This window comes from Pelodiscus sinensis, chromosome 2 (assembly GCF_052426305.1).
Source record: "Pelodiscus sinensis isolate ZL-2025 chromosome 2, ASM5242630v1, whole genome shotgun sequence".
NCBI classification, from domain to species: domain Eukaryota; kingdom Metazoa; phylum Chordata; order Testudines; family Trionychidae; genus Pelodiscus; species Pelodiscus sinensis.
This window is the reverse complement of record NC_143053.1, coordinates 206,088,729-206,114,314: the sequence shown is the minus strand read 5'-3', so window position 1 is coordinate 206,114,314 and position 25,586 is coordinate 206,088,729. Positions and strand designations below refer to the sequence as shown.

At 41.8% G+C, this 25,586-nt stretch overlaps 1 protein-coding gene across 2 annotated transcripts; it reads right to left on the bottom strand.

Moving 5' to 3' along the window:
• Positions 1-25,586, bottom strand: ANKMY2 (ankyrin repeat and MYND domain containing 2). Of its 2 annotated transcripts, none has more exons than XM_075922274.2 (10): positions 25,391-25,586; positions 17,371-17,435; positions 13,185-13,323; positions 10,903-11,001; positions 8,612-8,772; positions 7,708-7,922; positions 6,389-6,524; positions 3,563-3,691; positions 2,757-2,898; positions 1-1,104 (listed from the first exon to the last, which is right to left on the bottom strand). In XM_075922274.2, exons 1-10 carry the CDS (start codon positions 25,455-25,457, stop codon positions 881-883), a joined length of 1,377 nt encoding a protein of 458 aa, XP_075778389.1. In that variant the 5' UTR covers positions 25,458-25,586; the 3' UTR covers positions 1-880. The 2 variants fall into 2 exon arrangements, with proteins under 2 accessions (XP_075778389.1, XP_075778391.1); XM_075922276.2 differs by lacking the exon at positions 25,391-25,586 and adding an exon at positions 24,936-25,255.

Genomic DNA, 25,586 nt, shown 5'->3' with positions numbered 1-25,586 from the left:
TTTAGTCAATGTAAATGTTTAATATTAAAAAGTTGGGGCTAATCATTTCATTGATTTGTGACAGACTTGAATATCTTTGAACAAATAATTGCCCACTTCATTTGAAGTCATCTCCTACAGCATCTGTGAATCACTTAACAACTGTCCTACCTTGTACTTAGAGGTTACCTTCCTGGACCCTAGAAAAGCTTTGTGAAACTCAAAACCTTGTCCCTACCACCAAAAGAAGTTGGTCCAATAAAAGATATCACCTCACTTAACTTGTTTCTCTGAACAAATAAGTAATCTATTTAAAACATGCATTTCACAGTTAACTTGAGGCAGCCAGATCAGCAGTATCATTTAATGAAAACTGTCACAAAACAAATTAATATATTTCTGTGCACCAATATTGGGAACCAACTCATCTGAAGAGTGTTCAGAATCTAGAGGAAGATTCTCAAAAAGATAATGTTGTGCAGAACTGTAAAGTAATTTAACTGCTAAAATCTCACATGACTATCTCAGTTTCACTTTTATTGCACATGGAGAAAAATCTTTCACTTACTGGGACAATCCAAATTATTTGACTATTTTCCCACTTTACTAACGAGTGGCTCATTTTCCACAGATATTCATAGATTTACTACACTTACTGTAGATACAACCAGGGGGATATATGCAAATGTAGTATTGACCAGAATACAAGACTTGTCTTGACAACCTATGATTATATTGGCCTGTTTCTTAACTCAGGAAAAATAAACATATGCTGTTTCACACAGGAAGTCTTGCATATGCTAGGCAATGAGGGTTATAAACATATTCAACTTAGAATATGCCTCATGACATTTAAAGTACAGGGGCTTTTAGCCAAGACATGTCATGTGCCACCATCATCTTACTCTTCAGATTCTTGAACTTTTTGTACAGCAATGTCAGCTAAGTTAGTCTCGCTTTCAGAGTGATTGTCAAGATGAAGCTGGGGGGCTGATGGCTGTTTGTTAAGCACACTTTCCTCTGTTCTTTTAACTGCATGATGAGAGTCCACTTCTTCGGTAGCTTCTGGAGGATGGTCTGACTGTTCCTCATTTGTGGGACTAAGACTGGCTGCTTGTGCTTCATCTAAAAAGAATAATAATAATAATAATAAAAGACATATACATCTCACAAATCCCATAATCAACAAACCCCCAGAACACACACAAGAACATATATTGTTATTCTTAAGGCTGACTTTGGCAGGTACTTTCTCTGTTTCCCTGAAAAGTTTATTCACCTTTGTTACTGCTATCAACAAGTTTCCTAATATTCATTCTTCTAAAAGTAATAATGTAGCTCTGCTTCCTTAAGTGACTTCAAACACTGAAATTCTGTCTAGCAAGATTTTAAGTTATGTTGGAAACTACCCTGGATACCTCACTCAGACAAAACTTCCCATGATGCTTTCTCTTCAATAATCAATTTTGTCTCCATGATGACTGCTGGAACTGGTGCATGCTATTATGATACTGGGTGAATAGGTTAGCTTAGTGCCCTACTCTAATCAAACTTTCATTTCAAACTTATTTTAGTCTAAGGCACTGGTATTTCAAGGAATGAGAAACCAAAGCATGACTTACTGACTAAGAAAAAATAACTGTAACCTAACAAAGAACTTAGGAAGTTTTGTGAGAAAAGTGGCAAATACAGGTTTGCATAAGAGGTTATAAGATATAACAGAGAATATCTGTCTAGTAAGAATCAAGCTAAATGCCAAAAAAAGATTGGCTGGTGTAAGCTGACTTTTATTGTTTGACCAGGCTTAAAGTAGCTCAATGTTACTCTTGACATTCCAAAAAGTGTTTTGGGGAAAATCATATTTGGTTTGTCTAAATTAAGTAGTCTGGGCATTAGAGACCATGATTTAAAAAGAAAATTGGAAGTCTACTTAGTGATTAAAGCCCATTTTGGCTTTTTAAGTTTTTCATGAGATGGTCACCAGGACAAGTTGTTTACAGCTTCCTCATATGCTAAGAACTGCTATGCATTTGTATTTTAACAGCCTAAGTCCTATACATAAACATGCATGACATAGTTCCTGTATTTTGTAACTGCTTACAATAAAGTTAAAACATAAATTAGTGATAATAAAATGGGAGAGAGGCACTAAGAGACAGGAAGTGAGACAATGAGCATGTATGCTACTTCATTAGAGATTTTCCTTTTTATCACATATAGAAAAAATGTCAGACATCTTTACTTTGTTGCAGGAGCTTCAGTTTGTTCTTTTGCTAGTGGTTACAAGGAAAAAAAAAACGCCAACCAACCAACCAAAATAACTACTCCCACACAAACTCACATAAGAGTTCCTTGTTCCTCTCTCCATCCCCACAATATAGCAAAGAGTTAACTTCTGAGTTAACCTTTTGGATGGTGGGTTAGGGCGTGGGGTGACTGTTTTGTTTTTATTACCCAACTTGTCATTTGGTCCTCCAGTTATACAGTGAAGTAAAGTGAGAATTTTTGGGTTTTTTGATCAGAGCTTTAGGATTTTGAATCAGTAAAGTTATAACTCCTGATGCCCTATTCTATTCAAGAGTCATGTGTATTTCTATTACTATATACACATTTATGAATTCACAAATAAGAAGTCAAGCATTCCAACAATTACTGGCACTTTTCCTGCCAAGAGAGTCTATTAAACCTCAGTGCATGCAGTAACCATTTACTTTTGCTTCTTGTAGCAGAATTTATTAATGCAGGATTAATTTTTGTTAGCAAAATGTGGATCTGACCTCTCTCTCGCTTTTTTTCTTGCCTCCGTTTTTCTTTGGCAGCCTCTAGCTCTTGCTTCTCATGGACATCCTTCAGTATCTTACAAACTTTTTTATGGGTAAACCAGTGTATTTTCTGGCAGTTCTGATCACAATAAATAACCTGAAAGTTTCCACAGCCATTACTTCACCTTCATATAACAAGACAATACAACAATTTAATTGTATGTGGAGATAAAACTACATATTTAATTAGGATATTGGAAATTACAATTTTAAAGTTAATAAAGTCACTCAGAATAGGTGTTCTATACATTATTGCACAGGAAAACCATTGTTCTAGTGTAATTAATTTAGGAAATCCACAACATATGGTAACTCCACACAGCCTTATTTAGGGCTTTAAATATTCTTACTATTTAGAGTCAAGATACCTGTACCACAAGCAGGTGCTTTGTACCCAATGAGTCTGAGCATATAGGAGCATTTTTCAAAGAGCTATATTTACCAGCAAGTACCTTCCTTTTTCAGACTGGCAGTAATACATTCACAGATTACAAGTCCAGAAAGGACCACTCATTATGATCACCTTCTATACAGCACAGTTCATAGAACTTCCAAAATAATTTCAAGGCATATCTTTTAGAAAAACAGCCAATCAATTAACAAAATTTTCAGTGATCAAGAATCAACCCTAATCCTTAGTAACTTGTTCCAATGCTTACTTAGTCTCACAATTTAAAATTGTGCATATTTCCAGTTTGAATTTGTCTATCTTCAAGTTCTAGTGGCATTACATTTTTAAAATTCCAACTACAGTCTCTTACCATTTTACATACAGAACATCTTTTGTCTGCTCCCTTTTCCCCACAGGTTGTACAGAATTCAGCATCCACAAAGCCCACTTGGCCAGTAATGGCTTGTGTAAGTACAGAGAAAGCAGTAGGATCAGAGCCCTGAGAGAAGGAAAAAGAATTAAGCAATAAGGAGGAAAAACATGATTTAGAAATATGAAATGCATATTTAGCAGGAAGTTTTGGCAATTTATAACTTAAGAGCATAGTGCCTGGTATGTCTATGCATTTTCAAGAGAACCCAATGGTAATGCAGATCCCTCCACTAACTATCATTCATTTCACTCAGGCAAACAGCTGTAGCTTAGGTTTGTCTAGTTTGCACTTTCTAAAGAAGGGAAATAGTAATTGTTTTATTCTAACTTAAAAGGTTAAATCCAGTTTTAGTATAAGCAGTTTAGAATTAATATTTAAATCCGTATTTTCATGATGCCATCACGTTAAAAGAGGGCTGGGCAAAATATGGCCAGGAGGCCAGATCTGGCCTGCCAAGCCACTGGATCCAGCCTGTGGACCACTCTGCCAGGACAATAAGGCACACAGCTGTCCCCATTTAAAGCACAGTCCATGGTTTCTTTGCTCTGCAAGGAGGGGGAGGCTTCGTGTGATCTCACCACTGACAGTCCAATCCTCAGCTCAAGTGACCCCCAGCCAATCTCTTAGCTCCTAATGGCTGGAAACAACCAGTCAATGGGAGCTGAGAGATTGACCTGGGGGATGGAGGCAGTGCAAGCCTCTTCCCCCTCCTGGAGCTGAGAGTCACATGGAGGGAACAGCCTGCAGCTTAAAGTGATTTGTTGCTGCAGCACAGGGGGCCCAGCCTGTCCAGTGGATACTGCAGGGCTGCTGGTCAGGAGATGCTTAGGTAAGCGGCTCCTAGCCAGAGCCTGCCTCTGGCACCTCAACTCCCTCCCCCCAGGTCACCACTGAAACCATCTGCAACCCCCTGCCCCACGTCACAACTCCCTCCCAGACACTGTACCCCCTTCTTCACTCCTCCCCCAGGCCAGAATCCTCTCCTGCACCCAAACACCCTTCCAGACTCTGCACCCCATTCCCCCGTCCCAGGTCACAATTCCCTCCCAGACTTTGCACCTCCCCTTAGAGCCCCTCCCCTACACCCATACTCCCTCCCTGATCCTACACCCCAATCCCAGGTCACAACCTTCTCTTTCACCAAAACACCCTCTCAGAACTAACACCATCTCCTACACCCTAGTCCCTTACTCCATGCACCCTTCTACACTCAACCTCCATTCTAGACCCCACACTCCCTCCACAGAAAAGTGCAGCCCTTGATCACTCTCGTAATTCTTGGTGTGGCCCCCCACCAAAAAATATTGCCTACCCCTGCTTTAAGAACTAGTCTATGTGCAAAATCTTTCCTCACTATTTGATTTGCAAAAAGACACTGCTGGCCAGGATTTCAGAGCTTTTATATTAGCTTTCAAAATACTGTAGCAGATCCAATAAGTTTGATATGAAGGGCCAAATCCTACCCTTAGCTAAACAGACACAAAATCTGATGACTTCAAGCAGAACTGTGTCCACTTAGTCTTGGGCATAATTGGCCTTAAAGTAGTGGCAGGCAACCTGTGGTCCACTGGGGTTCCACCTGCAGCCTGCGGATCCCCAGGCTGCATTAGTCCCCATATACCTCTTGGGCACCAGTACACCGGAGCCCAGCATTTTCTGCTCATCATTTCTTCTCTCCCAGAACTTTGAGAGGAGCTTTGTATTTCCTGACTTGCTCTCCATCTCCGCTCCTTCCCCTCCCTCCCAGAGCTGGAATGCTTTGAATCAGCTGTATGCAGCTTTCCAGCTCTGGGAAGCAGAGGGAGGAGCAGTGATGAAGCACAAAACAGGCAATTCGCATGCTCCGAAAGTGCTAGGAGGGAGAGGGAGGAGCAGGTAAATGTGGGGCTGTGGGGCTCTAGCATGCATGAGAGGTGCGTGAGGGAGGTGGGACAAACAGGGAGGTCATAGGGTTCGTGAGAAACCTCAGTGGGTTGTGGGCTTCTGTGTCAAAGAGAGCCACTCATGTGGCCCATCCACCATTCCTGATTGCCCATCCTTGCCCTAAATGGTAACATTACATAAACACAGTAGCATCTGTGCTTCTGATAAATCATATTTATAGCTGAAAAGCTGTATCGATCAGTACCACTTTAGCATTAAGTGTGGCTTTAGGCAGAGCACATGGGACTTCTTAATGTCACACTGAATATTCTCTTATTGTAATCCATGCATTTACTAGTGTCCTCTGCAAGAGGACAAACAAAATGCTTTTTCTCGTGGATTTTTTTAGACACTTGTAATCTATTGCTTATTGTATCCTGGAAGAAATGAAGAAGAGGTCTTTTCCTATTTGTAAACCATGGCTGTTGTCCTTTTAGCTAATGGTGCCGAAATTAACCTGTAAATGTTTGTTGTATCCATTCCCATTTGTGGCATGCGGTGAAGCAATTCTCCAGTATGTCTGCATAATAGGGCACCACTTAATTTTATTGTCGCAGATATGACCATGTGTCTTGATATCAGAGGACATTTGCAATCTTCCATTGGTTTTGTTGTTTTGTCATAATTAGAACATTATTTTAATTTGGTACAGAAGAAGTCCCTAGAATCCCAATTTTTAAAAAATGTCTCAGGGGACATTCAAAACATTTGCATCATAGAGGAAATAAGCCAAAGGACACAAAGACTTGTTAAATTTCAATTGAATATCAAGGTTTTACTATTGGGCTAAGTTAATATGTTTCTAAAATAGCACTTCTTTAATTAATTGGATACACTTACAATTTCAACAGGCGCAATACTCCTCACCAGCTGCTGGAGCAGGGTAGCTTCACAGTAAGGAAACTTTCGAATGCATTCCCTGATGAACTTCTCTTGATACACAGGAAAACCATCTGTATCTCTGCCTTTCAATAGACTGACATTTTTGAAGGAAAAGTTAAATGAAGATCCCCAAGCAACTAATGATTAGTGTTTACTGACAAGCATGCTTCAGGCTGTTAATTATTCTGCTGTTCCCCTGGCTTCCTTCCTCATAGTGCAACTTTCCTCCTATTGCAAGATTCAGATTCGAAGTAATTTCCATAGTGTCAAAATCACAGTTAAGTTAAAAATGAACACGAAGATTTTTGTACATAATTTTAGAAGTATAAAATATTTATTACAGCTAAGTTTTGGAAATCTAGACACACTATATTTCAATGAACTAGCTCAATATCAGCATTGCCAGACATACACCTTATTAGAGAGATTATACTATGTTTAAATACACAAGGCTTGGAGGTACAGTTCTTGTTTAAAATTCTATTAGTCATACCATATTACTGTCCTGACTTCACTATAGCTATCTTATCTTTTCTTTTCCCTTATTTAGCCTCTTATTTCTTGAATCACTGCTGTATTAACTGATTTTAATATTTTAGAAACAGGCTTGTTTTCTTCATTTATAAACCAGTTTTCAGAATCACCTATGCATCCACTGAAGGCAGGGGGAACTCTACAGCCTCAACGATAGGCAACTAATCAAAATAGCTTGTTGGCATTAGGTACTTTTGAAAATCCCACATGATGTTTACAAACCAAACTGACTTAGAAGCAAAAATTCCATTGGCTTTAAATGGGATTTCTGCTTTATGCTGCTAGTCTGGGCTAGGGAGCAGAATGGAGAAAGCAACGTGCTCAGAGGTGACCCCTTCTACAGATTTGATAGTGTAGTTCTCATCACTCTTACACACACATGCATGCACCACCTACCTTTCTCATGCTCTAGCGCATTCAGGACCATGGCCAGACCAGTTTAACACACCCACCCAGGTGCTGAATGAGGTGTTCAGTGCTGATGAATGTACCCAACTTTGCACTGCATGAGAACTGGGTGCTTTTTGTACACCTGTGGAGGGACCAGGGCTCCCCTGCACAATGCTGAGCTGGAGTCTTTCAAACAATGCCATTTAATATTGGCAGTTTTTTAAAATCACAAAAGCCAAAGTAAGCAATAGTATATCTCCACCTCATCTCAATAGATGCATTATTTTTATAAGCATAAAGTTAGCTCGTGTATAGACACTCAGATTACTCTTACATTCTGTATATATGCATACCTTTTGATTAATCCATCCAGTTTATCCTCTCGTTCTTTGAGAAAATTAATACATTTCTGGAAGATGCAACTAATATAGTGCATTTTAATAGCCAATACTTCATTCATCTCTCTCTGTTTCATGCACTTCTCACAAATCAGATCCAACACCCTGCAGCATTTCAGCAGTGCTTCTACTTCTGCCAACAGGGGGTTCTCTTTGACCAGCAGCACAATCTATGGGGATCAGGAAAAAGAGTTTAATGTAACGAGAAACTCTTTTCCTTTAAGCATGTTAGTTACAAATATATAGGTGAGATGACTTAAAATAGTTAACTTTAATAGGACTTCTGATGTTCTTCCATTTTCAATCTATTTTCTCTTCCCATGTGCTCTCTTTCTTTGCTAACAGAGCATCTTATTACTGAGTAATAAATATACTGTAATTCATAGTTACTATCCAAGACTTTCAAAACTAAGGGCAAGCTGCTCCTCCCGAAGCAGCTCAATGATTACTCTGGCCCAACATCCCCTCTCTGAGGTGCACAGATGAGGCGATGGAATTGCAGGATATAGGTTTACCACTATAGAATTAACAAAGTAAGAGGGCAATAAGTAAGAGTGTTATAATATACTGAACTAAATCTGTGTAACCAGAGATGTGAACGCAGTTAATGATTTACGTTTACCATACTCATGATGCCTTGCATGAGCATCAAACAAGTCATAATGCTGCAAAAATATCATTTAGCTCGATGTCTCAAATTTAATATTCTTAATTATGGGTCATATTCTGCCTCCCCTTCGGATTTCAAAAATCACTTTATTTTGCAAGTAATCCCCTAGATTTCAAAAAGATAATTATCAACCTAAGAGTTACAGGATGTGGTCCTATACCAATAAATGAGACGTACACCCTACTTCACCTTAACAGGATGCAAATTTGTAGTAGTAATAATCTTGTGAAGAGGCCCAGCTAACTTTGCTGGCAGTTTTGGTTCTTTATCTAGTCCCTGTGGTTTAGTGTAGTAGTCTAGCCTTTCCCGTGGAAAGAAGTTGTTGATAATAGTCACACAATCATGTTGACCTAAAGAAAAAAAAACATGAAGAGTGAAAATTTAATTTAGTTACACTCCCACCCAATCCCCACAGGAGCTGGTCCAACATAATTTTTAAGTTCTGACAGTAAACAAGTACATGCAAGATGCCATCCTGTAGGAGCGGAGAGAAGGAGCCCTCTAATTTCTTCTCCCCAGGTTCCTTTAAAAATATATTTATGACTAAACCACGAGGAGAGTCAGTATTCCTCTCAATAATTCCCACATATTTTCTTATACAAAAACATACAGGGGTCTTCCATACTGGTGTCAGCAGGTTTTTCAAGAGGAGATCCCTGGCAATTGCACCTCTTGCTGTTCATTTTAAGAGAGTAATCTATTCATAAAAGTAGGTCAGAGCATTGTCTATAAGATGCACAGGATGTAAGCAGGGAAGGAGGGATCTTTCCCCAGGCCTAACACACATTAATAGAATCACAGAATACTGGAACTGGAACGGACCTCAAGAGATCAAAGTCCAGTCCCCTGACCTCATGGCAGGACCAAGCATCATCTAGATCAGGGGTTCCCAATCTGGGGTACATGTACCCCCAGGGGATATAAGAAGCTTGTCAAGGAGGTATGGGGAATATTTGGTAAATAACTAGATTATCCTAATTGAAATATTCCAAAAGTAATAGTGTTAGTGAAAAAAGTTGTGGATTCTAGAGTCTAGAATGTATTTCCTTTCATATTGAATAGGGGGTACGGGAAGGTTTACTAAAAGCCAAGGGGGTACGGGGACCGAAAAAGGTTGGGAACCCCTGGTCTAGATCATCCCTGATAGATATCTATCCAACCTGCTCTTAAATTTATCTCCAGTGATGGAGATTCTACAACATCCCTTGTCAATTTATTTCAGTGTTCAACCGCCCTGATAGTTAGGAAGTTTTTCCTAATGTCCAACCTAAACCTCCCTTGCTGCAATTTAAGCAAATTGCTTCTTGGCCTCTGATGTTAGGACAAGAAGAACAATTTTTCTCCCTTCTCCTTGTGACATCCTTTTAGACACTTGAAAACTGCTATAATGTCCCTTCTCAGTCTTCTCCTTTCCAAACTAAACAAGCCCAATTCTTTCAGTCTTCCCTCATAGCTCATGTTCTCTAGACCTTTAATCATTCTTCTGGCTGTTCTCTGGACCTTCTCCAATTTCTCCACATCTTTCTTGAAATGTGATGCCCAGAACTGGACACAATACTCCAAATGAGGCCTAATCAGTGCAAAGTAGAGCTGAAGAAGAATGCATCAGAAAAGTTCATCAAGACTGGGAGAAAAGAGACGAGAAGGAGAAGAGGATAAGTCACTGATGGTTGAAACGTGTAAGCATCAATCTCAGGGATTTAGAGCACTGGTTAATTAATGAGAAAGAAAAAGGTAACCTGAAAAACTAGAGAATCTTAAATGCATCTTTGTTTAGACAGGCGAAAAGGTGTTATATTAATACATTATACTTGGATGATATATAAATATCTCAAAGCATTTTGCGAAGGTAGCACAAGGATCTTCATTTTACAGATGGAAAAACAGACACAGACTGGCTTTGTGCTTTGCCCAAAGACACCCACAGCAAATCAATAGCAGAAGTGGAAACAGAACTCAGGTCTACAGTATCCTGCTGTAATCATTAGATAAATAATACTTGCTAGGCAGTTCTCCTAACAACCCTGAGATGCAGACTGGTAAATGTTATTATTTCCTTTTTTTATAGATGGAAAAACTGAGCAGAGAGTAAAGTGAATCATCCATAACAAATCAGTGGCAGAGTCCACATCAGGACTTGGGATCTGATTCCAAGCCCCGTTCTGACTCCTCCAGACTGAGTAGTAGCTATTTGCACTAACACACATTGCCTTAAAACTTAAATACATACTTCTGTTTGTACACATTAAGCACTTCCCAGTCTGTCTGGAGGACCACAGATATTTTACATTGTTAAGAATGAAATCTGACTGACTGCTGGCTCACTATAAGAGAAGACATAGGATAAAATCTAATCTTTTGTTTTTAGCCAATTAATGCAAAAATTTCAAGTAATGTTCCCTCAAGAAAGAAACCTCTTAATCTGCCAAACCATCTAGTCTTATAGCCTAAGTAAAAATCAAGAGATAATTTCAATTTACCCACAAAAGCAGCCATCTGAGCGGCTGTCCTTCCCACAGAGTTGACGACATCAGTCTCTGCACCAGCTTCTAACATCATCCAGGTGATTTCTTTGCTGCCTGTATATAGGGATAAGACATACAGAATTGTGTTTTCTTTTGTAGATGCCCATAAATTGAAAAGACCAGTGGCTAATTTCAAGGTGAATTTTAAGACTTAAAAGGAACAACACTGACAACAAATCCTTGATATCCTTGGTTTAAACAGTGGATTGAACAGCCAGAAATATTTCTCTTATTTGTAAAGCCCAAGGAACAAAAATTCATGCTCTCAGGGTCAGATTCTGTCCTCAGTTATGCATTTTCAATTCCCACTGAATCCAGTGTGTATCGACTTATGCCCTCCCCAACAGGGAGCAATATAGATGCAAGATCTGCTATTCAAGTTTGACAGTACTGCAGCATCTTGTCTTTAAGGAAAGAACAAATTCAGTACTATTATGGAACAAAAGCACAGAGCAGAGAATAGGTTGTTCCTTTCTTCCCAGTGGGAACCAGGTGTTCAGTCTGGGATAAATAAGATGAAGTTATATTTAATGGCAAAATTATATCACTTAACTGATGCCCTTCAGGGAGACTAAAAAAGACACTTTGTGACCAGACTTGTTGGTTGTATTTTCCAGGTGTACTCTTCCTTGACTTTGTTTTTGTGGGAGTGCTGACTAGGGTGGTGTGACTACAAAGGAAAAAAATATAAATGTTTTTGCATTTGCTCTAATTTTAGAGTGACACTGCTTCAGCTGTGCTCACATTTTTTTCAAATGAAAGATTAAAGGTCTGAATACCAACATCCAGGAGTATTCAGATTGGAGACTGTGGGCCATTGATTTCACTCTACATTTAACTAAAATCATCATAACATCTCCACATATAGCTAAGATAAATACTTAATTTCTCTAGGTATTATGCTTTGGGAAAAATATGAGTGACCCAGAAAAGTTAAAACTTCCCTAATCTTTATCTTTTACTCCTCCCCACAACAGATTTAAAGCCCTTTTCCTGATTGCAAGAGAATTATTGATTACTTAAATTAGGGAACAGAAACAATTCCATCTGACCAGTCACAAATAACAAATGGCACTCAAAGCTCAAGAACGAGACACATACAGTGAACTGTTAGTGATCAATCTCCGGAAGAAGAAAATTGGGCGAGGGATCTGCCCCTTGCAAAATTTGGCTAAATACATTCAAGTGAACTCAAATCTTCTTAGGCCAATTCTTTGAACAGAAAGCCTAATTTTGATACACCTCGCAAGTATTAAAATGGCACTGCTTATTAAAAGTTAAAATGTTTGAGTCTTAAAAGTCCAAACATCTTTCAGTATGGAAGCATCTTTCATTGGAACTCAATGTAATTAAACAGAATTCACAATGCTGTGCAGGAAAATCTTTGCAAAACAGATGGAATTTTAAGGCTCCAAGAAGAAGTACAGCAATATGCCTCCCTACACAGCAGGAATTATATAGTATATGCCTCAAATAGCTGATCAAATCAACTTAATATGGGACAAAATTAGTCAGAATCAGGGGTCTCAAACTCCTGACCCACAATCCATCCCCAGCTGGAATGAGTGCATAATCTGGCCCAGGACTCCAGGTGCGTGGCCTGTCTATTACCAGCCCTCAAGCCCTTCCCCTTCCTGCCACTGCTCCACCCTCTCCCCTCCTGAGGATATGGCTTTGGAGATCACTGGGGGGGTAGAGGGGCTGGCTCTGCACGGTAGTGGTGATTGTGCTTCCCTGCATTTCCTGCAGCGACAGGAGCTACGAGAGCAGAGGAGCGCACTGAGTGAGTACACTCGTTTCGCTGCACTCTGCTTCCCGCCGCAACAGGGAGTGTAACTACTGCTTCTGTGCACTGCCAGTCCCGCCAATCCCGGTAATCCCCAAAGCCATGTTGGCAGGAAGGGGTGGGGCTTGAAGGTCAATAATGGACAGCCTCTCCTCCCTGGCCTGCTGGGAGTCCCAGCCTAGATTGCACAATTGCTCCAACTGGGGACAGCCTGTGGTCTGGGAGGTTGAGACCCCGTGGTTATCAGCATCTTTTCTACATACCTGGTTGTACCAGTACTTCTGCAGTTACACAGACCCATATGTATTGCCATTACTTAACTAAAAGAATATTTTTATTATTCCTAGGGCAATATCCTGATGATGAACTAATACAACTTGTTCATAGGCCTCTTGTCCATGTCCAGATAACACTATTATAAAAATCTGAAAATACCTTAGAAAGAGTTTACCTGAGAGTCCGGCAAACATCAAGGCAGTATATCCATGCTCATGTTCATTGCAGTTAACATCAGCTCCATGTCGCAAGAGCAACCTGCACATGTCAATTTTTGCTTTGTATACTGCATGCATCAAAGGGGTCATGCCATGCTAATGAAAGAAGAATCAAGAAAGAAATATACACACGTGATAATTGCATTCATACATCTTTGAACTCATCAAGATTCCAACCTAATAATTACATGCCCTAGTGCAATGCCTCATATGACATGTGCATTAACAAAAGCAAAAAAAACCAAAGCAAAATGTTGGATAAAAGGACTATAACTGTAGGTATAGTGAATTTCATTCATTACATTGGTTTATTTGCATTTCTTTTATTTTGTACTATTGCAATGCAATTTAGTCTTCCAAAAACAAAATACTTATCCCCATTTGCCAAAGATCTCTATGTACTTAATGTTAAAGACAGATTATATCCTATAAATTTAGGAAAGTTGCCAGCTTCTTAAGTTAGCAAATGAACGTATTTTCTACTGCATACAGGTGGGAGTAAGAATATTTAGTTCAGGCTTCTTTCAGTGTCTCAATTATCAAAACGTACAGACACCCAACTGTGAAAATCATGCTGTCAATTCTTAATTATAATTGATGAAGCTGTAACTATATTACCCCACCTTCCTACCACTTACCATATATTCACAATACCAAAAATATGAGTGAAGGGTTCACCCAGTAGCTGAAGGTTTTTCCTTAGAACTACACCAATGTAACTACAGCAGCACAGTTTACTGGTTCTAATACTTCTGTAAACCCACCTCACTAATGTAGTAAAAAGAAAGAGTAAGATGGTTCAATGTGTCTGAATTAGGGATTTGTACTGATGCAGCTACAACTATGTAGCTATACTGTTGTATACTTCTCCACTCTATCTTAATCTGTAGGAATTAGTAGGAATGCTAGTAATGCAAGTCCTACAGGATTTAATTTGCCCTGTGTGAGTTGGCTTTAGCAGTAGTATAGTGGGATAAGAAAGGATTAATGTATGTTCTAGAAATTATTTGTTCCTAATATTTCTTTTTAGAAATTATGACAGACCCTATGGTGAAATCATCAGTTGGGTCAGTACACAGATGGATGTGTGTGACTCAGTTCCTCATGAGCTTGTGATACCTAAATAAGACCAGATTCTGCCAGACCCAGCTAACCGTCCTTTGGAATTAAGGAAGCAGGCTTTCTTGCAGTTAACTGCCAAACTACTTTTTCCATATCCAGGACCAGGTTAAAGGCAGTAGCAGGTGGTTTTATTCATGCATATTCAAAAGATGTCCCAATATTACCATCCAGTCAAGTATGTGTACCCACACACTGTTCCAGCATGCAATCTACTGCAGCTAACTCAGCATACTGAGCCAAATTAGGGATGCATGAATGTGTTTTCTTCCAGGGTTCTCCTTGGCCTGCGGGAGTAATGGCATAAATCCCAAAACGTGAATATGGAGTACCATGGTCATAAAAACTCGACCTGTCAATGAAGAAGTGGTATCCTTAAAAGGACTTCTTTTCCCTAGTGAGGGGGACAAAGATTTCTCACTTCCTTTCCATTTCTCCTCTCCTAATCCCCTCCACTGTTCCTCTACATTTGGATAAATGTGAGGTCTTCTGATAAATTTCACTGAAATGTCTTTTCCTTGCTAGATCGGCATTGGAAACCTGTCCATCTTTAACTGAGTCTGACAGTAGGAATTGGAGGTGTGTGAGAGGAGTGGAATATGATTGGACAGAGGCCAATTATGAAGGTGAAATGTTGAATAGCCCAACTTGTGGCCAGCAGGTATTTCTCACAGTTGTCATATATGATTTCTACCGGAGAAAGCACCTGCGAAGCATAGGCAATAGGTCTGATTTTCCCATGCCTCTTCTGTGAAATAACGGCTGCCAACGTATTTACACTCACTGCCACCTCCAGGTGAAAAGATAATTCAGGAACTGGAGTGATCAACACCGGAGCCATAACAATGGCTTGTTTCAGCTGTGACACTGCTTCCATGTGTTGCTCAGTCCATTCCCACTGCACATTCTTCTGGAGTAGTGGTCCCCAACCATTTGAAGCTGCCGGGCGCCAGGGGGGCATGGCCGTTAGCCTGCCGGGCGCCAGAGGGCAGGGACACTCGCGCACCTGGGTGCGGGGCCGCCATGAGCCACGTGCCTGGGGCCAGCAACCCTATGCGCCGTGTGGCCACGGGTGGGGCCGCCCATTTGCAGCAAGCCTGGGGCCAGTACCCCCCATAGCCGCGCACCCAAAGCCAGCACCCCCCTCACATAGCCACGCGCCCGGGGGCAGGGATGCCAATTCGCCATGTGCCTGGGGCCGGCGCTCCCCATGCGCCGCGCACCCAGGGTGCTGGCGGCCAATTCGCCACACTCCCGGGGCTGGCGCTCCCCGTGCACTCTGGCACCGCGCAGGCACCTGGGGCGGGGCTAGCCCCGAGCACTTGGTGGACGCACACAAATGCCCCTGTGGGTGCCATGGTGCCTGCGGGCACCGTGTTGGGAACCACTGTTCTGGAGTAACCAGAAGAACCATGGAACTTAGGAACCATGATGACTTATTTTGAGGACTGTAACCTGACCCTGACAGAGAAGTGAATGAAAATTACAAACACTTTTTTTAATTGAAAACACTAGGTATGGCAGTGTACACCATCCTAATTCTGGAGAAACGACAGGAACATATTTTAGTGAGTCACTGTTTTTAATGGAAAATGTCTGAAAGGGACCCTCTCAATTCTGTAATGGATCTAGGTAATGGAGTTTAGACAGCTGTGTGGATGCAGCTAACCCTGCATGAGGAAAGTTGACAAGTCTGAAATGATCTAATCATGTGGTTAGTTTAGTGCATTGTTTAGCTTGTTGCTCTCTTCTGGTACAGACACAGAAAGGAAAAATGCTGTCTGGGGGACAGTGTCTAACAGTCAGCATACAATCATTTCTTGAGAAAGCATCCAGAAACCTTGACTCCATCCCTCCAAAATGCATTGGACCAAATATCGATAAGAACTAACATGCTGCATAGTAGGAGCAGATATCTGCTTAAAACGATAGTATAGTTTTTAGGCTTATTGGGGGAGGGGGAGCATATCTTTGACTTACTCAATGCCTAGAGATAATGTACTCTGCAGGGTGTGATTTCTAAGAAACACTGACAGAGGGTTACTATATTTTAGTTTCCCAAAAGGAGAACATTTCTAGAGTGGTAGGGGGAGGAGCTGAGGGCAGAGGGGGCACTAAATGGGGTATCGGAAGGAAGGTAGTAAGGTGGCTGGTGCAAGTTCAAGATGCAGCAACAGTCGTCCCTTAGAACCTCCCTGAGGAACTCCTTCTCCAAGACTGAAAGCTAGGGCCTGGGAAGGGTGGGATCTGGCAACTATGGCTTGCCCAGGAGTGGACCAATCAGCTACAGATGGAGGGGAAGGACCAATGCGGGCTCTTTCTGAGCTACAACTTGTCTGCTCTGCAAATAACTTGGGACACTTCCTGTTATTTGAAGAATCTGCCTGGACAGGGAAAAGAAGCTCAAAAAGTGGATGTGTCTGGGAAAACCCAAATGTATGGTAAACCTAGACTAACATGTTGTATATTGATTAGTCTGTGTTCGTTCTTGAGATTTTCTCCTTCCTCCCAGTTACTAAAGGGGGCTGTATCCACTCTGAGCTAGTCAGTGTCACAGTCCAACCAGCATGCTTTCTGTGGCTCAAAGAACCTTTGTTTTGATGGCACCATTATCCAGTAATGCAGAGTTTGCTTGAAGAGCCAGAGATAACCTGTGATCGCATGAATTTGTTCAGAATTAACATTTGGAAAAACTTCAATAGGAAATGCAGATTCTAAACTCTTTGTGGGCCTCATATGATACCATTTCACCTGTCAAAAAACCCTGTTCAGAATTTGAGAGTGAACAGATCATATCCAAACTTAAAGATATTAATCCTCTGAAATACTTTTACAGATTAAGAAGAGTTTAGTGGCTTACTAATGCAAGTTAAAAAGCTAATCAGAAGTCTTCTGAGTTCCTATGTGCTATATAATAGTTATTTAGCTCCTAAGAAACCTGCAGACCTCTCGATAGCTATTCAACCTAATACTTCTTGAGAGACTCACTAAGAAGATACAACAAAACTTCTAAATTAAAAGTACCTCATCCAAGCAATTGACACGGACGTTCTTGCTGCCCAAGAGCCTTCCAGCTTCTTCAGTGTTTCCTTAAAAGAAAAAAAAAAAAAAAAAGTAACATGTAAAAGAGGTAAAAATAAAATAAAATGGTGCTCCATTAAAAGTCAGGGGCTAAAAGGGAAGCAACAAAGAATCAAAGCATTGCTAATAGTTCTATTTCTGATTTTAAATAAAATACTCAGACTAAATTAGCAAGTTACCAAGCATGAAGAAACTCAGGGATGAATATTAAATTATAGAAGCTAAAAGTCAAGAAGTTTTAAAATCAATATGGCTACGTCTACACTGGCATGATTTTGCGCAAGAACTCTTTTGCGGAAGGGTTCTTGTGCAAAAACTCTTCCAGCAGAGAGCGTCTATACTGGCATGTGCCTTTGCGCAAGAGATATGCTTTTGCGCAAGAGCATCCATGCCAGTGTAGACACTCTCTTGCGCAAGAAAGCTCTGATGGCCATTTTAACCATAGGGCTTTCTTGCGCAAGAAATTCATGTTACCTGTCTACACTGGCCTCTCACGTAAGAGGGCTTATTCCTGAGCGGGAGCATCAGAGTTCTTGCAGAAGAAGCACTGATTTCATACATTAGAACATCAGCGTTCTTGCGCAACAACTCGCAGCCAGTGTAGACAGGCAGCAAGTTTTGGCGCAAACGCGACTGCTTTTGCGCAAGATCACACCAATGTAGACACAGCCTATATATAATTAGACTTGCTTTACAGAAATTAGCCTATTCTATGAACTTAAGCTTGGAAAATTAATATATCTTTTTCATAAGGTGCATCAGGATAGTTCTGACGTGGTAAATACATGAGAGGGAATGCTTGAAGGTATTTGTATATAAATGTTCCTGCAGATGCATTTAAATAATGACTAGCATCCTTCTGCAAGTAATGCTGAATACTAATTTGATTGCGAGCTATCACAGTGCTTTGAAATCTTTGTTGGTCAGAATGAAGAATGATTTTTTTTTTGTTTAAACTGTAACACCCTTTCTATTCTGAGCAAAAACCAAACCACCACCCACCCTAAAATTCAAATTCACAAAATTGGATTGTAACAGCACCTTACTATACTGATTCCACAAGCAGAATTCACTCTAAAAAGTCTTGAGTGTTTTGTGAGAGGGAGGAGCGTGGGTTTCCTGAAATCATTCTCTCATAACTCTTACAATGGTATTTTATAATAATTATAGAGGACATGGATGGTTGAGAGAAGAGAGAATAAAGGAGGGAAGTGGGTTCATCATTGATCAAGGCAAGAAATACTGGAGAAAAATTGTAAGTGCATTTTAATTTGGCTATTTGGTGCTTGGTCCTGCCATGAGGGCAGAGGTCTGGACTTGATGACCTCTTGAGGTCCCTTCCAGGTCTAGTATTCTAGGATTCCTGTGGGGTATAAGATGGAATACAATAATGGTTTTGGTATAGCTTTTCTATTGACCATATTTTCTGCTGTATATAAATTTTAATGTTACACTGAAGAGATTTTATTTTATAGCTACTATTGATGAAAAAGTGAGGTGTGCAAAAAAGTAAATTGATAATAAAAATCTCCAAATTAAATATAAAAAAAGTATGAACTAAGTTTATCAGAATGCAGAGTAGATCTAACTGTTTTGAGATTCAAATTCTAATCTGTTAAAAGCTTGGCTGTGGACCACTATTTTGAGAGTAGTAACAGAGGATTTGAGATGACTCCTAATTCATCAAAAAAAAAAAAAATGCAAGTGATGATAGTACTGTACTGAATAAATGGTTCTGACCTTTAGTTTTATGAGAACTGGTTTCAAAGTCAAATTAGTGGAACATTACTTTTATAAAACATCCATGTCAGACATTAATGGCCGTATTTTTGATTGAGCAGTCATCAAGACCAAAAGATTACTGCACCTAAACTCCAGACCAGCCCTCACACTCTTAGGCTACGTCTAGACTACATGCCTCTGGCAACAGAGGCATGTAGATGAGGCTACCAGGCATAGGAAAATGAAGCGGCGATTTAAATAATCGCCACTTCATTTAAATTTACATGGCTGCCGCGCTGAGCCGATCAGCTGTTTGTCGGCTCAGCGCGGTAGTCTGGATGCGCGGGTGTCGACATCAAAAGCATTTGTCGACCACCCAGGTAAACCTCATCCCAGGAGGCATACCTGGGTGGTCGACAAATGCCTTTGATGTCGACACCCGCGTGTCCAGACTACCGCGCTGAGCCGACAAACAGCTGATCGGCTCAGCGCGGCAGCCATGTAAATTTAAATGAAGCGGCGATTCTTTAAATCGCCGCTTCATTTTCCTATGCCTGGTAGCCTCATCTACATGCCTCTGTCGCCAGAGGCATGTAGTCTAGACATAGCCTACCTCAACTAGTGTCCTAACCCAATATCCATGCTTTTGTCCATGACAAAAATAAATTACATGGCATGAGTTTGTTAAAGACAGATACTAATAAATATTTCAGCAGTTAGGCTATTGGAATGTTTGTTTGTTTTGTGCATAAGCAAACCAAAGTATACCAAGTTATTTTAAGGCATTTTTTTAGATTTTGAAGAAGAGTACATTATGCCTGCATGAATGCCCAAACTTTTGCCCACAAAATCCTTTTAGTTGAGCCACAGGGATAAAAGTTTCATCCAAAGTCCACTTCAGTCAATGTAAAGACTCCTTTAGGGACCAAGAGCTTTGGATCAGGCTATAACTGGGAAAAAGAGACAAGTGGGAAAATGGGGGAAGAGGAGAAGGAGAGTGGGTCATGACAGTATTTTACAAAGTGGTCTGTATAATAAAAAAGTTCTAGAACCCTCTAAGTGAATGGTAAAGCTTATTTTGACCTAGGGGATAGGGAGGTGGAGAATGAGACACAGAGATGCTCTCTAAGCACATTTCAGCATAACAATTCTTGAGACTGTGTCTTCAGTTCATTTCTCTCACCTCCCAAGATAAGCATGCCAAGTAGCAGATAATTTTGGAATACTTATAATTGTGCACATTGTCAAGTAAGTGAAAAATACTGTGAACATGTTTATTTCTCTTGGAGCACCCTGGACTACAGGTTGTTTGCTTACTATTGCTAACAGTAACTTGAAGAGTACTTGTAACTGACAGAAATTAGAAAGTATCTCCCACCACACTGAACTCAGCTGGGTTACTTCGTGCAATTTGATTTAACTCTGGTTACTGTGATTTTCCCTGTTTCCCTTGTAATAATTTGGTGAGTCTTTCACATGGAGAAAAAAAACCCCCAAATTATACTTTCCTATTCTTGATTTTTAAAAAGTCAAGGGGCAGATTACAAAAATAAATAAATAAATAATAATTCTGGGTGGCTCTTACTACATTTAAAAGGCAGAGGTACAGTGGGGATAGAGAGCACCTCCTCCCCCCCCCCCCATCAACCAGTCGATGGAAATTAGCTGATTAATCAAAATTTAACATCCCTAGTTCAAAAGGTTAAATTTGCTTTTATGAGCTGAACACCGTGTCAGAGAGCGCCACAGGCTGGCCAATGGCACCATCAAGCAGTAGAAATTGAGGTCAGTCTCTTATCTGCCATTGCCAAAGATAATGTTCTAATGAGCCTGAGCTTCAAAAGGCTGTGCGCACCACCTGTCCGAGACTGGCAGCCTAAGCAGAATCCTCAAAGCTATCCATGCATTAGAAAAAGCATCCTTCAGCGCTGCATCATAAATGAACTGGAAAACCTGGAATGGAGAGTGTTTCTCGTATAGCAAAATGTTATCGATGTTGCCCAATTCAACATAGAGGTGTTTATCATTGACATCCAAAGATTTCTCAGGTGTCAGCATCTATACATTTGTTCCAAAGTATTTTCCTGTCCTTCAGCAGCTTACTGAGGTCTCTCTCCCCCTCTCCCCCCGAGTCTTTTCAAGGTGCTATGTTTGTTCAACCCCTTCTTCCAGAGGACACTCAAGTGGCATCAACAAAAAAAGTCCCTCTTGAATTTTTATTCTGAGCTTGTCATTGTCTCATATCCAAACTGTGTCTTCTTCTGATGAATACAAATTCCCTTGAAGACAGGCTCAACTCCTAAGTTTTCCACCATTTCCTTGGCAGTGACAGCATTGTCAAATCCATTGTCTCTATAAAGCACAATGAAATCAAGACAGTTACTCAAAGTAGTGGTGATTGCAATGTCCATTGACTGGGTTTGTACGGTCCTGCTTACAACTTTTGGAATGGGATATTATGCCAAACCACAACTGAGACCAGAAATTTGAAGTCAGTGATCTGTTTTGTCAAGCATTGCACCTTGTGTCTGATTCTGGCTTTGGCTTTACTCAACTGTGTCAGTTCCATCAGGGAATCATAAACCTCAGTCACTTGGTATCTCACCAGCTTTATGCTATCAAAGTAGCTCTCCCAGCAAGAGTCACATAGCAGCTTCACCCTCAGATTCATAACTGTGTCAGTGAGGATTTTTCACCTGATAGCTGATGCTAAAAACAGGATATATATCTTTTGCAGTACAGTAAGTCCCCTGGTTACATCAATCCGACGTAAGTCGGACCCCTAGTTACAAACGGGGGAGAGGGGGGGGCGCAGCTAGTGCGGGGTGCCTCCCCCACTGTCGCTGCCTCTGGCGGCGCTTCCCCCCAGCAGACCAGGGAGACGCGGAGCGGCTTTTCTCGCTGCGGAGGACACGGGCAGCGGGACCGCCGAGACGTGCCGCGGTCCCGCCGCCCGCATCCTCCACGGCGAGAAAAGCCGCTCAGCGTCTCCCTGGTCTGCTGGGGGGGGGGGGGAGAGGGCGCAGCTAGTGCGCCCCCCCAGAAGACCAGACTTTTCTCACCGATGCCTGGGGTAGAGCAGCTGGAGTGCTGCCGGGTTGGTCCTGCTGCGCCAAGGGTCGGCGCTACCAGACCAACCCAGCAGCACTCCACCTCGGCGCTGCGGGTACCAACCTGGCAGCACCCCAGCTGCTCTACCCCAGGTGTCCCCAAGTCAGCTGCTGCTGAAACTGATCAGCGGCTGATTCCAGGAAGCCCGGGGCAAAGCAGCTCTGCCTCGGGCTTCCTGTAGTCAGCCGCTGGTCAGTTTCAGCAGCAGCTGAATCGGGGACACCTGAGGTACAATATGTACCAGTTCCGACTTACGTACAAATTCAACTTAAGAACAAACCTACAGTCCCTATCTTGTACGTAACCCGGGGACTGCCTGTACTCCAGAGATACTGAATCTAAAAAAGATTATACTGCTGTTGACACAACCAGAATGAGGGAATAAAAGTCACAAGGCATAAAGAAAGCTTTTGGATTCAGTGCAAGGATCCTTGCCTGGAAGCCACTGTTTCTTCATGTGAATGCTGTACGCCACTATCAAAGCCTTGTTCACGGCAATCCTGAAGCATTATCGTATTCTAATTTAAAAAGGTTCATAAAGTTTCCGTTAGACCTTTTTCTGGCACAGTACTTCACTTTGCCAAGACATATCAATGTTATCAATCACCTTCCTTGCCATAAGATCAATTTGTTTTGCTGCGGTAATGGTCCATAGCTTCTTCACAAGCTACTTAACACATGTACTCACACAAACATCTTCCTTGACATTTTCCAAAAAGCTCTACCAAAATAGAGGCAGTTACTGTTACGTTCAGTGAATAACTTATCCAAGAGCCCTGTTTGTAAGGAAGAGGGTAACTGAGATCAGATGCTCAAGAATGTTCCTCTAGTGCTGGGTTTCTGCATAAGCATCATGCTGGTTTTCTCCATCTATGTATTTATTCAGGGTGAGCCTGAATTTGACTGCCATCCATATGGAGCAAGCTGTAAAATGCCTACGTGACTTTTCATTTGCTTCAGAGCATCAGTTAAATTATGCCAGTAACTGTACGCAGAAAGCAAAGCAACAGTTTGGCATTCTTCTCAAATATTTTGCAAAAAAACAGAACACAATACTTAACATCAACTGACAAACTAATCAATGTTGATTCAGTTTCTAGGCATTTTCAAGTACTCTTTTGCAGTGGAAAGTGTTGTGCTCATTTACAAAAAATGTCATAGCCTCGATTTTGCTAGGCCTGTTCAAAATTGAATGATCAATATCTGCAGAATTTAGGATTGCTGTATCAATCTATGGTGTGAAATTTTTCTCGTTGCTTTCTGTCATCATACAAGGCTAATTCTTCTTTATGATTTCTCTCCTTTTCATGTAAAACAGATTTTCTTTGTCATTACTCCACTTTTCATGTAAGTTACATTCTTCTTTATGATCACTCTCCTTTGCATTGCCTGGAAAATTGAATGACTATCCACCACTTTCCTCACATTTCCATTCCTTCTCTTCCAGTAAGTCTGCTAATTCCTTAGCATTCCTATCATTTACACTTTGCTCAACTTCTTCTGCATTGGTACAATCACTGATACCTAAAGCCTGTAATGTGTTGTTGTGTTTCAGGTATTTTCTCATCAGATTTGCCTCTTGCTAGGAACTATACTGCAATTGAGCTTTTTGTTGCCTATACTGAGCTCCTAAAGGCTTCTTCTGAGGCATCAAATATTTATTTTCTACAGGGAAAAAACAGACAGTAAGGAAAGCAAAAATTTTATGTTCTGCAGTCCTAGAAAGTAATTAAACATTACATGTGAAGCATAGCAAAAGTAGTAACAGTATTTCTTTTTATTGCTACATATATAGGGATTCAATAGGAATCTCTAAGTATGTCCTTTAGCATCCCTATTTACATTCTTCAAGGCTTAAAACACAAGTACAATTATATAATAAAGCAAGGTTCACAAATACCACAGCTAGGCTCTGACTTTTCGCTCTTATATCTTACTGACTGGCAACACTCTCCCACCAATGGCTGACAACATTTTAGGCCCAGGATGTCCAACATGCTAGCTACTAGCCACACGTGGCTATTTGGCCAGTTGAGTGTGGCTACTTCACTACAGCTTCAGAACTGGTTGGACACCACAGTTCTAGGTGGTTGGAGGGAAATCTAATTCCCAGAACATGTGAAAGACTCCATGAGCTTCTACAAAGCCCCAGAACATTCTAGGAAGTTAAAATAAAAGGAAGTTTTTCTTCACTCAGCGCACAATTAACCTTTGGAACTTCTTACCAGAGGATGTGGTAAAGACTAGGACTTTAACAGGGTTCAGAAAAGAGCTAGATAGATTCATGGAGGTTAGGGTGTCTTCCTTTCCTCTGAGGCACCTGATATTGACCACTGTGGGGAAGACAGGATACTGGGCGAGATGGACTGTTGGTGTGACCCAGTATGGCCATTCTTATTTTAGCAAAAATAAAAGGAATCCACGCAGGAAATACCTGAAACACGCTCTGTCAAACATTTATTCCCCCTTTTGTCACTAACACAAACGCTACTCACTGCCCGGAAACCCCCCGGCACCGCATTGCAGGCGGTCACCTGCCCCTAAATCTGGCTTGGGGTCTAAGCAGCAATAGGAAAACTAACAGGGAAGAGGGCAGTTGGTTCCCTGGGCAACTGTGGAGAGCCCTGTGTGCGCTCAAGCGCTGGCTCTGCAAACAGGGCTGCAGTGAGCTACACCTGTTGGATTTGAGGAACCAGAGAAGCAGGAAACTCCGCAGCTCTCAGCCCTTCAGGACGCAGGTCAGTGTTTGAGTTGCTTCCCCTCCCCCCCCATTCCAGGTAGGGGGAGGACCCCGATCCCAGCCTGGCCAGTGGCCCAGTCCCGCGCTGGTATTTCCCGCAGCAGCCCCCGCGCCAAGTATTCCGGCCCCGCGAGCGGCTCGGCTGGGCTGAGCAGCGAGCCTGACCCTGGAAGCGGAAACAGGCCTGAGCCCGCAGCGGGGCTCTACACGCCCGGCGCTCCCCTGGCAAACCAGCCTCACGTGGGGCTGCCCAGCCCAGGGAAAGCGGGGCCAAGCGCCCCTGCCTCGGCAGCGACCACGAGGTGCCACAGGCCTGAGCGCGCGGCGCCTAGAACCTTCGTGCTGCCCCCCGCCGCCAGGCACGTGCCTGCTGCCCCCGCGCCGCCTCACCTTGGGCAATAACCGCCAGCAGCTGCTTCTCCTCCGGGCTCAGCTCGCCTCTGCGGGGGGGAGCCATGGCGCGGCGCGGCGCGGCGCGGCGCGTAGTGGGATCCCGCGCGCCCGCTACTCCCGTCCCCTCCCAGCAGCTCCTGTTGGGGGCCCAACCATTCCCCGTCGGGGGGTGGGGAGGAGAACAACCGCGGCG

Excerpts from the sequence above, each read along its gene's own strand:
- ANKMY2 (XM_075922274.2), bottom strand. The coding sequence starts at position 25,457 with ATGGCTCCCCCCCGCAGAGGCGAGCTGAGCCCGGAGGAGAAGCAGCTG. Across the intron at positions 17,436-25,390 it reads GCTGGCGGTTATTGCCCAAG|GAAACACTGAAGAAGCTGGA; the intron begins GTGAGGCGGCGC and ends TTTTCTTTTAAG. Across the intron at positions 11,002-13,184 it reads GATGTTTGCCGGACTCTCAG|GCAGCAAAGAAATCACCTGG; the intron begins GTAAACTCTTTC and ends CCCTATATACAG.